This window comes from Jatropha curcas, unplaced genomic scaffold (assembly GCF_041381405.1).
Source record: "Jatropha curcas cultivar XTBG-Jc1 unplaced genomic scaffold, XTBG_Jcur_1.0 HiC_scaffold_240_pilon, whole genome shotgun sequence".
NCBI classification, from domain to species: domain Eukaryota; kingdom Viridiplantae; phylum Streptophyta; class Magnoliopsida; order Malpighiales; family Euphorbiaceae; genus Jatropha; species Jatropha curcas.
In genome coordinates this window covers 20586-37849 of record NW_028322426.1, presented here as the reverse complement: position 1 = coordinate 37849, position 17264 = coordinate 20586, and the positions used below count along the sequence as shown (strand labels likewise).

At 28.1% G+C, this 17264-nt stretch overlaps 4 protein-coding genes and 1 long non-coding RNA gene across 6 annotated transcripts; 4 read left to right on the top strand and 1 right to left on the bottom strand.

The window, feature by feature from the left end:
- Nucleotides 1–2252: 2252 nt before the first annotated feature.
- On the bottom strand, nucleotides 2253–3815 carry LOC119371613 (uncharacterized). 2 transcript variants are annotated; one of them, XR_016319226.1, is made up of 4 exons: nucleotides 3276–3814; nucleotides 2883–3171; nucleotides 2612–2781; nucleotides 2253–2525 (listed from the first exon to the last, which is right to left on the bottom strand). It is a non-coding gene; the product is annotated as an uncharacterized LOC119371613 (long non-coding RNA). The 2 variants fall into 2 exon arrangements; XR_016319225.1 differs by having other exon boundaries at nucleotides 2883–3815.
- A 1862-nt stretch (nucleotides 3816–5677) lies between these two features.
- On the top strand, nucleotides 5678–8334 carry LOC119371610 (putative invertase inhibitor). The gene is made up of 2 exons (XM_037642048.2): nucleotides 5678–6098; nucleotides 8138–8334. The coding sequence occupies exons 1-2, from the start codon at nucleotides 5678–5680 to the stop codon at nucleotides 8332–8334; spliced, it is 618 nt and encodes a 205-aa protein (XP_037497976.2).
- Nucleotides 8335–10722: 2388 nt separating this feature from the next.
- LOC149491922 (pectinesterase inhibitor-like) lies at nucleotides 10723–11184 on the top strand. Its single transcript, XM_089716967.1, has one exon. The coding sequence runs from the start codon at nucleotides 10723–10725 to the stop codon at nucleotides 11182–11184; it is 462 nt and encodes a 153-aa protein (XP_089573093.1).
- Nucleotides 11185–12040: 856 nt separating this feature from the next.
- On the top strand, nucleotides 12041–12498 carry LOC149491921 (uncharacterized). Its single transcript, XM_089716966.1, has 2 exons — nucleotides 12041–12404; nucleotides 12488–12498. Exons 1-2 carry the CDS (start codon nucleotides 12041–12043, stop codon nucleotides 12496–12498), a joined length of 375 nt encoding a protein of 124 aa, XP_089573092.1.
- Nucleotides 12499–16425: 3927 nt separating this feature from the next.
- LOC149491920 (uncharacterized) lies at nucleotides 16426–17223 on the top strand. Its single transcript, XM_089716964.1, has one exon. The coding sequence runs from the start codon at nucleotides 16498–16500 to the stop codon at nucleotides 17173–17175; it is 678 nt and encodes a 225-aa protein (XP_089573090.1). The 5' UTR covers nucleotides 16426–16497; the 3' UTR covers nucleotides 17176–17223.
- The last annotated feature ends 41 nt before the right edge of the window (nucleotides 17224–17264 follow it).

The window sequence follows — 17264 nt, the reverse complement described above, 5'->3', positions numbered from 1 at the left end:
ATAATAAGTTCTTAAGAAATTAGATATAATAATTTGATGTGTTTAATAGAGATAATAGTAAAATCAGAAAAGATTAATTAATACTCTTTAATTTTTTTTTTCAAAATGATAAATAGTTTTTTTATGAAAAAAACTTTTAAAATGCCACGGATAAAATGAATGAAGAGATATATCAATAATAAAACCAATAAAATTAAGTAAAAAATAATAATATTTGAGATTAGGAGCAAACACTGTGCCATTGGAAAGCTTACTAATCTGCCAATTAAATTATTTCATTGAAATGTTTTATAATTTATGATGTAGACTTTCTAGAAAGAAGTCAAGAATTGAATAATTGATTCATCATTTCTACACTTAATTGTCGGCAAAAGACCAAGTCTAAGTCTACGTCAATGAAATAAAAAATAAATAAATCTCTTTGCAGTTGGGTAATAACACATCTCCTTTCTTCTTCCTTTTCTTCCTTTTTTTTTTTTTTTTTTTTTTTTTGGTTTTCTTTCTTTCAAAATCCCTCAAAAAACTTATTACTCTCCCAATTCTATTTTATCCATAAGCTCAAGTGATAAAGCACGCTTAAATTAATGCATAATCTTTGCAAAATCAATAAATTAATTTGTGAAGACAAAAAACACTTATAAAGAGATTTTAAAACCTCAAAATAAGATTAGTTTTGCATAAAAAAAGTTATAGAAATATTTATTAAAAAAATGACATTTTAAAAATAATTAAGGTATAGTTATAGCTAAAAATATAAATAAATTATAATTCATTTTAGTTATATTAAGGTGTTAAAAATAATTCTAGTTTCGTTACAATAAAATATAGTGATAATTGTCAAAACTTAATTATATGTTATTCTCCCATATTTTTAGATATGTGCGTTTATTAAACAGTTTAAACCACATATAAACTGCATCAAATTGCTTTAAATCACCTATCAATTTTATATGTATGGCTTATTTTTTAAAATTTAGCAAATCATTTTGAAAATATTTATTTTAGTTTCTATTAATCAAACGGTTTAAATTAAACCAAATCATTTATTGAGGACGTTCTCAAAAAGTTGTAATGACGTATACTTTTTATCTATGAATGTAAGTCTTTTCAACTCATTGCACGGAAATGACTTTAATAATTAAGAAATATGTTTTTGTCAATTATTTAGTCAACACCTTCAATGAATGCAATTATAAAATGGAAAATAAACTTGCATATCCTTTGTCCTATGATAAAAGTTTATCATTATATTATTAATAACCAAATGCATAAATTAATCTTGAATTTTATTACTTTAAATATTTATAGCTCCCTCAAATTTTACTTTAATTTATTAAATATTTATTTCTAAAGTTACACGTGTTACACTTCAATTTATAAATCATTTTATTAAACATTTCGATTTGAAAAATTATGTCAATTAAACACCTAGTTGAAAAGTAAATATCATCATTATTCCAAAAATTATTCTAATTATATATTAAATTAATATTTTTCATATAAAAGCCAGAAACTATAAAAACATATATTTTTAGTACGGAAAGGTGTGTGATACTATAGAAATTTGTAAGTTTACGTGTATGATAAGTTATCTATAAATTTCGAAATATCACAAGATTAAAATTACAAAGTTCAAGATTAAATTTCTATATTCAACTTATCATTGATGGATGCAAAAATATTTATTACAGCACTAAACTATTTCATTATAATTTAATTCAATTAGATTTCAAATTTGATTTAATTTAAAAAATATTTTCAAACCATGAAACCTAACCATAATTATCCTTAATTTTAAAGGCTACAAACCAATTTGAAAAGTATTTTTAAACCGCATATAAATTGCATTAAATTGCTTTAAATCATCTATCAATTTTATATATATATGGCTTATTTTTTAAAATTTAGCAAATCATGATGAAAATATTTTAGTTTAGTTTCTATTACTCAAACGGTTTAAATTAAACCAAATCATTTATTTAGGATGTTCTCAAAAAGTTGTAATGACGTATGCTCTTTTTCTATGAATGCAAGTCTTTTCTACTAATTTCACGGAAAATTGATTTTAACAATTAAGAAATATTTTTTTATCAATTAGTTAGTCAACACCTTCAATGAATGCAATTATAAAATGGAAAACAAACTTGCATTTCCTTTGTCCTTTACTAAAAGTTTATCATTATATTATTAATGACCAAATTCATAAATTAATCTTGAATTTTATTACTTTAAATATTTATACCTTCCTAACTTTTACTTTAATTTATCAAATATTTCAACTTGTAAAGTTACACATGTTACACTTCAGAAGCACCACATAGAGATATTTAAGTGACCTATCTATGTCTTCTTCCCCGACCTTTCCTAGCTTTACTGAAGCTTCAGTGTTTTTGGTGTAGTATTCTCCACAGTCCAGATCCAAGCCTGCTTTAAGTGTTCTTGCGACTGCATCTTCCTTGGTGTCATCAAGAAATATATGGCGTTCAACCATAACTTGGATGGAATCACAATCTGATACTATATATCTGTCACAAAAAGAATAAAATCGTATTGAGTTGTATTAGTTATAGAATAAAGAAATTAAATGAATTCAAGCTGATCATATTTTTACCCATGAAGATTCCACTTTCCTCTGATCGTTTGATTTAGGAGTTTTGGATCAGCACAAGCCGGTATGTCGTTAACACAATCGAAAGAGCACATAATACTGCTCACATCACCTTCTCTAATACACATCTCGAAAGGTTGATTAAAAGTTTTTATCATATTTTGTTCATGCAGCTGCATTAAGTTATAACTTTAATTAATTCTCATTCATTTTGAAAATTAAGATGATTTTAAATTTTGAAAAAAAAAAAAAGGTTTTTCTTCAAGAAAATTACTCTAGCATCAAAGATATAGGGTTCAGTGTTATTCCAATTTTCAAGATCATAGGCAGTAAAGTGCTTGCAACATGAGGAAACTTTGGGAGGTCTGGAGTCTGGATCTGGGTGATTTTCAGTCCCTTCCACGTCTTGTAAGCCTCTTACAAACTAGGAGCATATCTACCTACAATGAAAGGATCTTCTCCAGGTGTTTCAATGGCTCTTCCCCATCGAGGATCCCTTACTACGTTAATAACCGGACTCCAGAAAGTTACTCCAGCCCGACCTAAATTGTACATTGCCCTTGCTTCGGTCGAAACAGCCGGCATTAGTTAAATATTTACATTAATAGCTAACCCGTATGAGCAAAAATCGACTTTTAATGCTAGAAACAGCAACAAAACTAATTACCTGACCAATAGTTTTCCATAAAGACTCGTTAAAAGCAGCTGTTGTGAGTATTACAGTAGGGAAGCTAGTTGCACCAGGAACAACTTCAACAAAGAAAGTTCCTGGGCCTGTACTGGACACACCATGCAAGGCTTCAGACCACCAATTATATTTAGGTAACCCTAACCTAGGCACACCATAAGCCGCATGTCCAAGCTGTTGAACCTTTTCTTGCAATGTCATACGGTTTACCAAGTCTCTAGCCCTAGCATCACAGGGAAGGGGCTTGTCACAGAAGGAAAAATTTGCCATGTCCAATCCAAGGGCAGCATACCTAGAAGGGTCACAGACCTAAGTGAAGTTAGTCCCCGTAAAGGAAACATCATCTTTGCCTAATATGGTGGCGTCTAATGGATTTTCCAGTCCATTTCTAGCTGCCGTAGTAGAAATGACAAAGAAAGCAACACATAAAAGATTGATAATGAGAGTAGAACTTAAGCTTTCAGCCATGGCCTTTTTAGATTTTTCAGAGCCGCTTATGATTCTAAAACTGGTTATAGAGGCAAGCAATTCTTGATTTTTTTTCATAGTTGGTTTCCAATATCTTGAAACTTTCTAAGCTAGCTGTTGAAGTAAGATTCATATATATTTTCAGTTAAGATTATATCTTTATATCTCTCTTTTTTGTTTTTTTTTTTTGTGTTTTTTTTTTTTTTGTTTTTTTTTTTTTTTTTTTTTTTTTTTTTTTTTTTTTTTTTTTGTATATATGCATAGAACTTAAGCTTATCTTTTGTTGTCTTTTTATTCGTAAAGAAAAAAAAAAGATTATTTAGCTATTATCCAATAATACCATTCCTAATATGATTTGAAAATGAAAAATTCTTTAGTCTTTTGCTTTGTTTTTTTTAATGAAAATCTTTTTTTTTTTGTAGAGAGAGAGAATTTAATAAAAATAAGTTAATTTAATAAAAATAAGTTGTTCTCTTTCCTTAAAATAAAAATAATTACCCAATAACATTATTCTCAAAATGGAAAAGTATATATAATTTAAAGTAAATTTTATAAAATTAGTACGGTCATACGAAACAAAGTAAATATCCTATATATAAGTATTTAGTTTGACTTATTATATAGATAGCATAGTTAATCTATGTGATTTTTTTTGGATAAAAATTATTAATACTCTGATAAATCTTTTCTTTCTATTTGATTTTTTCTAAGTATTTTTTTTCACAACCTATGTAAATGGAATAAATAATAATTGATTTAATATTATATATCATATCTTATATTTTGAGAATAACTTTTGACTTTATTTGAGTATCCATCATATGTAATTTTTTTCACATATGAGACAATTTTTTTCACATGTGAAACAAGTAACTATCCTATACATATTTTTTATTTATTGGTTTTACATATTGTATGGATGACATAATAAATCCCTGCGATTTTCATTCACTTTAATTAAATCTTTTATATAAATTATATTGGTGAATTCATTACCGATCAAGGTAGCGTTAAAAAATCATGGCGAATTCACATTTAACATATTTTCTCGTACCAACAAATATAATAAAAATAATACAAATATTTCTCCAGCTTGAGTTTTTTATTTCTTGGCTAACATTTAAATATCATTTCAAATATTAACATTTAAATATCATTTCAAATATTACAATAGTTTGATAATAAGATTGCATATATACCTCGTATAATTTGTCTCTAATTTTAACTTAAAAAATTATTACTATGGCATTTTTTCTTAACACCCATTCCCAAAATTATAGATGCTTGATATTATAAAATTTTTATTCAAAAATAAAAACATTTATTCCTGAATTATTTTTATAGAAATTAACACTTCCACATTTTGAAAGTTTTATTACTTCTTACGAACAAAAAACAAAGAATTTATTCTCGTATGCTTTGGCGGGAAAGATATTGCGCAAATAACCTCAATTTAATGTACAATTTTGTTTAATAATGTTCATACACTTCCATAGTAATTAGGATTATTATGATCCACTCAATTGCACAAGATAACTTTGTGAAATAAAACTGCCATATATAGACAATCCAGAAACCAGAAATAACATTGGACTTTTGTAATTTGAGAATCAATAGATTATTCTGTTATTTTTTGCCTGTTAATTGGTTCTCCACATGTGTTTTTACCTCCTTATTCTCTTCCTATTTCTTTAACAATCAAATCCAAATATAGAAAATAGTTAAAAACAACCTAAAATACCCAAACTATTGTTTAGTACAAATACAAGAAGAAGGCAAAAGAAAAATTCGCCACGAGAAAGATTTTCATTGACATATATACAAGAACGCAAATAAAAAATAATTGGCGAGAGATAAAAATCCGACGAAACATCATGTCTTCGAAAATCTTTTTCATTGTCCTACTTTTCGCCATGATTGCTACTAGTCACCAAGCCTCAGAATTGTTAAATCAATCATGTGACAAAACCTTATACAAGGATTTCTGCAAAGAAGCCCTAGCGTCAGCCACAGCAAGTGACATGCAAAGCTTGACAAAAAGTGCACTAGACGTAGCATCATTGAATGCCAATGAAATATTGAAGCTCATCCCTAAATTGCTCGAAACAAGTTCAGATGCATCTGTAAAGCAGGCTTTAACAGATTGCTCTGAGGTCTATCAGAGCGCTCTTGATCAGATTAAGAAATCAACGGCTGCTGTTGATGCTAAGGCTTATAATGATGTTAATACATGGATTAGTGCTGGGATGACCAGTTCTGAGACTTGTGAGGAAGGTTTCAATGGAGTTACATCTCCATTGACTAGTGTCAACACAAAATTTAGCCAAATTTCCAGTATTATTTTAACATTTTCAAATCTCTCCGCCCAAAATTGAACTCTTATGTGAGCCCATCTAATCTTTCCATATATTTATTATTGTAAGGTCAGATTACTGCAACAATCATTTATGGAAATGAATCCATATTAACATTTGATTTTATAATTTTTTTTAAATTTTTCTAGTTTCTCTTGTTTCTTGCTCTAAATCACTAGTAAGTCGATCTAAACTAGCTATTAGGCATTGAAATGCATTTTAATGAAATAAAAAAAAAATCAAGTTGTTAATTAAAAATTGCAAAAATGAGATTTTTACTCCCACATGCATGTTTAGAAATTAGAACGAATAAAAATTAATTTGGTTCTTGAACTTGTTTAGCATGATTAAAAAGGCTAGAATTGATCTTTTAGACCAATTTAGTCCTTGAACATCTATAAAATGATTAAAAATATCCAATTTTACTTGGTAATTTAACCTTGAACTTGTTTTTATTTTTATAAATTTAATAATTTATTTAATTTAATATGATTGACTTTTTATCTCTTTTTATCCAACACTAAAAACACTCATATCAAACTTTTCCAACACTATCGAATACAAATTTAAAATTCACAAAACATCATTTCTTGTAACATAATAAATTTATAAACATATGCATTATAACTTTAATTTATTTAACATGAAAAGTGTATGTATTTCATAAGCGATAACCCAGTAATAGAGATTAATTTTAAAATGTTCAAACTAATACATATTTATAAACTCAAAATCATCAATCAAGGTAAAAAGAGATACAATATACTTCATATATCATTTTTCAATATTTTATAATTAATTAACTTTTTAATAAATTAGTCAGCTCGATCCCAATTGCAGTTTTAATGTCTATTTAATGATTTTCACATTATAAGTACAATGAAGAATTAGATGTTAAATTGACTCAAAATGTCAAATATGATTTTTTGAAATTATTTTAAATAAGTTTAGGGGTTAAATTAGATTACAAAGTAAAATAAGATCTTTTCAATAATTTTATACATGTTTAAGGACTAAATTGCCCCAAAAGGTCAAATCTGACTTTTTTTATTCCGTGAAACATTCCAAATTAGAACTCCTCTTTAATTTCTATGATTTTGGTTGAGTTCTATTCAAGAAAAATGATTGTGGATTGACTTATGAACCAAACCAATGAAATTAAAGATTTTTATTGAAATAAACATATTTCTGACCACACAATTGAAAAAAAAAAATTTTAAATCGAAACACTTTTTAAAAAATCTTTAATTTCATTGGTTTAATCCATAAGTGGGTCATAGACCCAATTTAGATAAGTTTTTTCCATAAAAATTACTGGAACAATTAATAGCCACTAAAACAACTAACATTGTCAAAGAGGGCACATCAAAACATAGTCTAGTAGTAAGTGCATATATGACCCGATAATAGATTCAAGTTTGAATCCCCTCCTCCCAATACTCAAAATAAAAATATTGTCAAGTAGGAATATTCATGGTACAAGATAACTTTGTGAGATAAATGCGTCATTATTATGATTTTTTTTTTTTTTTTACTTTGATCCTACTAATTTGTTCTTTTCTTATTATGCTCTTATCCAAAAATACAAAGTAGTTACAAACACCTTAAAATAGAATCTATCAAAAATAGAAAATAGTTAAACGCAATTTTAAATACCCAAACCTTTGCTTAGCACAAATACAAAAAGACGGCAAAAGAAAAATTCGCCAAGAGAGATTTACATTGACATGTATACAAGAAGGAAAATAAAGAAAAATTGGTGAGAGAGAAAAATCCCGCGAAAGATCATGTTTCCAAAATCTTTTTCTTTGCCATGATTTCTACTAGTCACGAACAGGGCTTAGATTTAATAAATCAATCATGTGAAAAAAACATTATATAATAACTATTGTGAAGAAGCTCTAGTAGTAGGCCAACAAGTGACCCGCCAAGCTTGAAAAAATATGCACTTGACATAGCATCATTGAGTGCAACTGAAATCTCCAAAGCTATCACCGGAATACTCTAACACAATTTCAGATGAATTTGTGAAGCAACGTCTAAAAGATCGCTCTAACATCTGTGAGAATTCTATTCATCAAATTAAGAAAGTAAAAGCTACTGTTGATTCTAAAGCTTACAATGATGTTAATAGACGGAGCCAGGAATTAAAGCCAGGAGGGGCTAAAAAAATTTCAAGAGTTAAAGGGGCGAAATTGAAAGATTTACTAGTTTAAGGGATAAAATAAAAAAATTTAATATTTTATGGATAAAATCTAAGAAAAAAATTTTGTTTGAGGGGGAGGGGGCCAACCATTGACCCCTTAGCTCCGTCATTGGTTAATAAATTAATTCTAAATAATTATAGTTGAAGTACCCTATGGCATACTCTCGAGAAATGCTCAAACGACTTTCAACGAAAGGGTACTTGTACCTGAAATCAACACAGGTGTTTAGGTAGTGAATACCTCAAGGCACAAGATAACTCTTTCTAAGGAATTCGGCAAAATAGTTTCGTAACTTCTGGAGAAGGCGTGCTACTCACAAAGAGGGTCGCAGTGACCGGGCCAGGGCAACTGTTTTCTAAAAAAGCCTCGCAAAGTTGTAATACTATGTACGGGGTTGATGTCTGCCAATGCCGAAAGGTCAAGAAAGTTAGTGACTTGATGTTGTACATACAACTTTCGTCAAATATGGCTTTCCACATAATTCTATATGTATCTATGAGATCGAGTATGAAATTCTGTTTGCTCACTTTAAATTGAGCATCCCTCTCCTTTCTTTTCCCGTTAGGCTTGAAAATCCTGTATTTTACGTATCCATATGATTGAGTCCTTGGATTTTCAACATGTTATAAAAAGGAGTGATTTGAATTATTGCTATTTGACTCGAATCAATTCTAAAAAAGTCAAGGCATTTCGAATTGTTTGTTGACTTTGCCAGATCAATCAAAAACAAGTTTTTGTTGTAACGAGAGTATTGAGGAAAAAAAAAAGGATAAAGCATCAATAATTCTTCAAAATAAAAAAATTATAGATTGGTTTGGCATATGGGACTATCCATATATGAGATGTAGACAAGTCTTATCTTTAGGTTGGGTAATCTAATTTGAAATTCAAATTTGATTAATTTAGCTTTTTAACTTTTCTTCGTATTAATTATTATGATAATTTTTTTTGTGAGAAAAATCAAACTAAAAATTTTATTAATCGAAACTGTATACAAATGTGGGATACAAATCAATATATTTCTATATTTTTGTATAGGAAGTCTAATAATAAACCACTTATATAAAGAATAAAAAAACACAACATTAATTTGAAGTATCTGATCGAGTTGACAAAGTATAATATTTGTACCATAGATGATCGCTTGCACCACTTGATGGCTATTCATGGCTACTAGTTGACTCCATGGTCTTTCTACAAGTCTAATCTGATTACCTTCAAATTTCTTCCTTCTAATGGAGAGGAAATCTGCACTTCTTTCTGTACAACTATCCAAATAATAAAAGATGTTAGATAAAATCAGTATGATGGTGATAACAATGACTCAGAATTAGATCTAAGAACAAAATGTCAATATATGAGCAACAGTAAACTTCAATATTTGAGTGACCATAATTCAAATCTGTTATTATTTGAAAAAATAAATAAATAAAAAAGGAAAGGGGTGATTACCGGTAGCCCATGGAAGAAGAAAAAAGAGATTTTAAATTTTAGGTTATAGGTTTTAGGAGTAAGAGAGAGAGAGAGGGAGGAACAGGCGAGGCTGTTTAATAATATTTATGGTAATAAGAAAGTTACTAATTACAAAATTAAAATAAGCAAATTGCATAACAACTGTTTGTTAATAGAGCAATTTCCATATTTTTATGCCTGTCAATTATAAATGGGATTTCTAAAATTATATTGATTCACAATCTTTCAATTTTGTAATTCACATTTTAACATATTTTTTCATACCAACAAATATAATACAAATAATACAAATATTTCTCCAGCTTGATTTTTTTTTTTTAATTTCTTGCCTAAGATTTAAATATCAGTTCAAATATTATAATAATTTGATAATAATATACCTTATTACATACCTCGTATAATTTGTCTCTAATTTTGCCTTAAAAAATTATTACCATGGCATTTTTTTCTTAATATCTATTCTCAAAATTATAGATGCTTGCTATTATAAAATTTTTATTCAGAAATAAAAACATTTATTTCTGAATTATTTATATAGAAATTAACACTTCCACATTTTGAAAGTTTTATTACTTCTTACGGAGCATTTATTCTCGTACGCTTTAGTAGGAGAGATATTGACCAAATAACCTCAACCTCAATTTTTTTTTACCTGTTAATTGGTTCTCCACATGTTTTTTTACCTCCTTATTCTCCTCTTATTTCTTTAACAACCTGTCCAAAAATAGAAAATAGTTAAAAACAACCTAAAATACCCAAACTTTTGTTTAGTACAAATACAAGAAGGCAAAAGAAAAATTCGCCAAGAGAAAGATTTTCATTGACACATATACGAGAAGGCAAATAAAGAAAAATTGACGAGAGAGAAAAATCCCACGAAACGTCATGTCTTCGAAAATCTTTTTCTTTGCCCTATTTTTTGCCATGATTTCTACTAGTCACCAAGCCTCAGAATTGTTAAATCAATCCTGTGACAAAACCTTATACAAGGATTTCTGCAAAGAAGCTTTAGGATCAGCCCCAGCAAGTGACATGCAAAGCTTGACAAAAAGTGCACTTGACATAGCATCATTGAGTGCCAATGAAGTATTGAAGCTCATCCCCAAATTGCTCGAAACAAGTTCAGATGCATCTGTAAAGCAGGCTTTAACAGATTGCTCTGAGGTCTATCAGAGCGCTCTTGATCAGATTAAGAAATCAACGGCTGCTGTTGATGCTAAGGCTTATAATGATGTTAATACATGGATTAGTGCTGGGATGACCAGTTCTGAGACTTGTGAGGAAGGTTTCAATGGAGTTACATCTCCATTGACTAGTGTCAACACAAGATTTAGCCAAATTTCCAGTATTATTTTAACATTTTCCAATCTCTCCGCCAAAAATTGAACTCTTATTTGAACCCATCTAATCTTTCCATATATGTATTATTGTAAGGTCAGATTAGTGCAACAATCATTTATGGAAATGAATCCATATTAACATTTGATTTTATAATTTTTTTTAAAATTTTCTAGTTCTCTTGTTTCTTTCTCTTTTTTTTTTTTTTGGGTTTTTTTCCTCTAAATCATTAGTAAAAGCACGAGTAATTCATTCTAAACTTGCTATTTAGCATTGAAATGCATTTTAATTAAATAAAAAACTTAAGTTGTTAATTAAAAATTGCAAAAATGAGAATTTTACTCCCACGAATTAGAACTCCCTCTTTAATTTCTATAATTTTGGTTGAGTTCTGTTCATGAAAAATTGTTGTGGATTAATGTGGGGACTTTGCTTAACTATTATAACAGCAAGAACGTTTTTACTGTTTAGAGGTGAAAATAGTGGATTATGAAAGTGACTAAGACAAGTAATAGGGACTAAAACAATTATAATTTTCATGGTACAAGATAACTTTGTGAAATAAATGTGTCATTGTTATGATTTTTTTTTTTTACTTTGACCCTCTTAATTTGTTCTTCATGTTTCATATTATCCTCTTATCTAAAAATATAAAATGGTTAACCTACTAAGCCCCAAGCCGGATTAGGCCGGCTCTGATAATAGAATCCGGATGCTGGTGGTTTACACAAAAAAAATACAAATGGTTAGTATAAATACAAGAAGAAAGCTAAAGAAAAATTCACCAAGAGAGATTTCCATTTGCATATATACAAGAGGGAAAAAAAAGAAAAATTGGCCAGAGGAAAAAATCTTGGGAAATATCATCTCTTCAAAAATCTTTTTCTTTGCGCTATTTTTTCCCATGATTTCTACTAGTCACCAAAAGGGCTCAGATTTAATAAATCGATCGTGTGAAAAAACATTATACAAGGACAATTGCGAAGAAGCTCTAGCAGCAGGCCCAACAAATGACATTCCAAGCTTGACAAAAGATGCACTTGAGATAGCATCATTGAGTGCAACTGAAATCTCCAAAGCCATCACCGGAATGCTCGACAGAACTTCATTTGAATTTGTGAAGGAACGTCTAAGAGATTGCTCTAAGATCTATAAGAGTTCTATTGATCAAATTAAGAAAGCAAAGGTTGTTGTTGATTCTAAAGCTTACAATGATGTTAATACATTGGCTACTGTTGTGATTACCGGTTCTGAGTCTTGTGAGGATGGTTTTCAGGAAAAAAAGAAAAAAAAAAACAGAAGTTACATCTCCATTGGCAGATATAACCCCAAGATTTGTCGAATTTTGCAGCTTTATTGTAACATTTTCAATCTCATTGGCCAAAAATTAAACTCTTGTGTGAACTCATCTCATACCTATTATTGTAAGATGAGGTTTACATGCAACAAATACCAATGGAAATGAATCCACATATATTGACATTATGATAGTAACGATAGTTTATGCTATATATGATAGTAATGATCTTTACAAGTCAATTATCGATTATTCAATAAATGTTTAATCGATTTTAAAAATTAGAATATTTAATAAAATGATTTTATAAGTTGAAATATTAATATGTACAATTTTATAATTAAAATGTTCAACAGATCAAAAAATTGGATGTATCGCAAAAGTTTTTTTTAAAAAAAGTATAAAATTAAATTAATGTCATATACTAATATATGTACAAACCTATCAACTTTTATGATATATCGATTTTATTGAATCAAATCTATTGTTTGATTGAAGTCAATAGATTAAAATGAGAGTAAGAAGAATCTAAATCAAGATAAACTCTAAAAGAAGAATTCCTGACATAGACCAACATTTATGACTATCATATATATTATAATAATAATAATTTCTTCTAAATCTTTATCTCTGAAGAAAAAAATCTTCATCGCATCATATCCAATTTGAATCTCCAAAGTTCCAAAAATCTTAACATTTGAATTTCGATTAAGAGATGTGCTTCTATTTTATGGCCCCTCAAATTTTCTCCTTATTCGTTTGATACGATATAGATGTTCAACGTAGGTAGTTTTGCATTATCATCGATTTCCTAAATTTGAAAAATATTTTGTTTTCTTTTAACAAATTTTATATATACAACTTCTGAACCTTATACTATTTGATTTATTGTTATAATTGTATTTACCAGAATATTTTTTCTATTATTGAACCTAACTCGACAAGTTTATTGTAATTATATTGGATGATTAAAATTTAAATAGAAAATAAAATTTTTTAAAAAAATATTAAAATAAAAGGCTAATTTTTTTTTTTTTTTCAATTCCTCTCTTTCTCTTCACCCTCTCTAACATAGGTAGAGGTGAGCAAACGGTCAACTGAACCAAATCAAGGCCAAAATGCAAATTGAGATTTTTGGACGACGGATTGAATCAAATTAATATTGGCATTTAAATCAAATCGAATCAAACCATTTAGTCCAGTCAGTTTTTTTTATCTTTTTTTGCCATGTTGGTTCAGTTCTATGAAACAGATTCAAACTAACCAACAAATTCTGTTGAGACCGACTAACCGGTAAATCGAACTAAAATGGGTTAGTTCAATTTTGGTTCGTTGGGTCGTGTTTTTGCACACCCCTAAACATAAGTACATTTTGATATCTTTTCCTCTTTGATTATTGTCAGTGAAGCAGGTTTCCTGGACTTTAGTTTTCTACGTTCATATTATTATTAAGATGTAAAAGTCAGTTAAATTTGGCACATTTCATACTCATAATTGAATATTATTGTTTCATGGAATATAATTAAGAAGGTGTCTTTTGGTGTTAGTGTTTGTTTTTCTTGTTTTGTTTCTTGTTATTTTTCTTTTGCATTTGTTTGTTTTATGTTATGTACATTTTTCAATATTGAAAATAATTACAAACACTAACTTACAATTGATTAGGACAACACTTGTCTATTTCACGTGGAAGGCCCAGTCTTGAAGACGACCAATTCCTTAATTTCATCAGTTGCTTGTTCCATACATTACTTCTTCTAGAAAATTAATGTACCATAGCAACATAGTATTTTAAATTTATTTTTTACACATTCTCCCTGTCAACTTTTATTTATCATTTAATATTTTTATGGACAATTAAATAAATAATTAAATCATCTAAATTATAATAAAATATTTCTTAATTTAATTAAATAAACCCTTATCTCACATAATTGCTCTAATTTCAATAGTTTTATTTCTATTAATTTCCCATTAAAATTAAAAGAGAAAAAAAATAATATAATAAGTTCTTAAGAAATTAGATATAATAATTTGATGTGTTTAATAGAGATAATAGTAAAATTAGAAAAGATTAATTAATAATCTTTAATTTTTTTCAAAATGATAAATAGTTTTTTTATGAAAAAACTTTTAAAATGCCACGGATAAAATGAATGAAGAGATATATCAATAATAAAACCAATAAAATTAAGTAAAAAAAAATAATATTTGAGATTAGGAGCAAAGACTGTACCATTGGAAAGCTTGCGATTCTGCCAATTAAATTATTTCATATGAAATGTTTTATAATTTATGATGTAGACTTTCTAGAAAGAAATCAAGAATTGAATAATTGATTGATCATATCAACACTTAATTGTCGGCAAAAGGCCAAGTCTAAGTCTAAGTCAATGAAATAAAAAATAAATAAATCTCTTTGCAGTTTGGTAATAATACATCTCCTTTCTTCTTCCTTTTCTTCTTCTTTTTTTTTTTTTTTTTTTGTTTTTTTTCTTTCAAAATCCCTCAAATAAAAAACTATTACTCTCCAATTCTACTGAAAGCGAGATAATTTTATCCGTAAGCTCAAGTGATAAAGCACGCTTAAATTAACACATAATCTTTGTAAAATCAATAAATTAATTTGTGAAGACAAAAAACACTTGTACAGAGATTTTAAAACCTCAAAATAAGATTAGTTTTGCATAAAAAAAAGTTATAAAAATATTTATTGAAAAAAAAATGACATTTTAAAAATAATTAAGGTATAATTATAGCTAAAAATATAAATGAATTATAATTCATTTTAGTTACATTAAGGTGTTAAAAATAACTCTAGTATGGTTACGTTAAAGTTTAATGATATTTGTCAAAACTTAATTATATGTTATTCCCACAATTTTTAAATATGTGCGTTCATTGAACAGTTTAAACCGCATATAAATTGCATTAAATTGCTTTAAATCATCTATCAATTTTATATGTATGGCTTATTTTTTAAAATTTAGCAAATCATTTTGAAAATATTTTATTTTACTTTCTATTAATCAAACGGTTTAAATTAAACCAAATCATTTATTTAGGATGTTCTCAAAAAGTTGTAATGACGTACACTTTTTATCTATGAATGTAAGTCTTTTCAACTAATTTCACGGAAATGATTTTAATAATTAAGAAATATGTTTTTATCAATTATTTAGTCAACACCTTCAATGAATGCAATTATAAAATGGAAAACAAACTTGCATTTCCTTTGTCCTTTACTAAAAGTTTGTCATTATATTATTAATAACCAAATGCATAAATTAATCTTGAATTTTATTACTTTAAATATTTATAGCTGCTCAATTTCTACTTTAATTTATTAAATATTTCAACTTATAAAGTTACACTTCAATTTGTAAATCATTTTATTAAATACTTCGATTTGTAAAATTATATCAATTAAATATCCAGTTGAAAAGTAAATATCATCATTACAAAAATTATGCTAATTGTACATTAAATTAATATTTTTTATATAAAAGCCAAAAACTATAAAAACATATATTTTTAGTATGGAAATGTGTTCGATACTATAGAAATTTGCAAGTTTAAATATATGATAAGTCATCTATAAAATTCAAAATGTCACGAAATTAAAATTACAAGTTCAAGATCAAATTTATATGTTCGGCTTATCATTGACCGATACAAAGATATTTATTACAGCACTAAACTATTTCATTATAATTTAATTCGATTTGATTTCATTAACTAAGTGGTTTGATTTAATTTAAAAGATATTTTCAAACCACGAAACCTAACCATAATTATCCTTAATTTTAAAGGCTACAAACCAATTTGAAAAGTATTTTTCATGAAGTTTCATTTTCAAAGATCAAAATATAAGTAAAGACAATTAAGTAGCCCAACCATTGATTGTGACCACACGTAGACCGTTGACTGTTCCTAAAGTTAAATAATACACCATTTTCTCGTCATATATCCCATTCATCTCTATATAAACCATACCCCAACAACAGATTTCTTCAACAAAAATCTAAAAACAGAAGAAAACCCCGAAAACCCAATACATTAAAGCGATGTTTGCTCAAGCTTTCCTCCTCTCTTTGTTAGTAACCCTAGCAACCATTCAAGGCAACCATGCAGTGGACTACACCGTCACGAACACCGCCACCTCTACGGCTGGCGGGGCACGCTTCACGACGGATATAGGGGATGATTACGCAAAGAAAACACTATCAGCTGCTACAGATTTCATATGGAGAGTATTTCAGCAAGTCAATGCTGAAGATAGAAAAGACGTACAGCAAGTCAGCTTATTTATAGATGATATGGATGGTGTTGCTTATGCTAGTAATAACGAAATCCATGTCAGTGCGAATTATATTGGAAATTATTCAGGTGATTTAGTAAGAGAATTTAGCGGTGTTATTTACCATGAAATGACACATATTTGGCAATGGAACGGTAATGGCCAAACTCCAGGAGGATTGATCGAAGGGATCGCAGATTTTGTGAGGTTAAAGGCTAATTATGCACCTAGTCACTGGGTGCAACCTGGTCAAGGTGATAAGTGGGATCAAGGGTATGATGTTACTGCCAGGTTCTTGGATTATTGTAATGATTTGAGAAATGGGTTTGTTGCTGAGCTTAATAAGAAGATGAGAACGGGTTATAGTAATCAGTATTTTGTTGATTTGCTTGGGAAGTCTGTTGATCAACTCTGGAGTGATTACAAGGCCAAATATGCAAGATAAGGTATATTTTGGCTTTTCAGAGAAAATAAAATGTTGTATTTCTTTTTTTTTTTTTTTTTTTTTTTTTTTGAGTATTATAGAGGTAATTC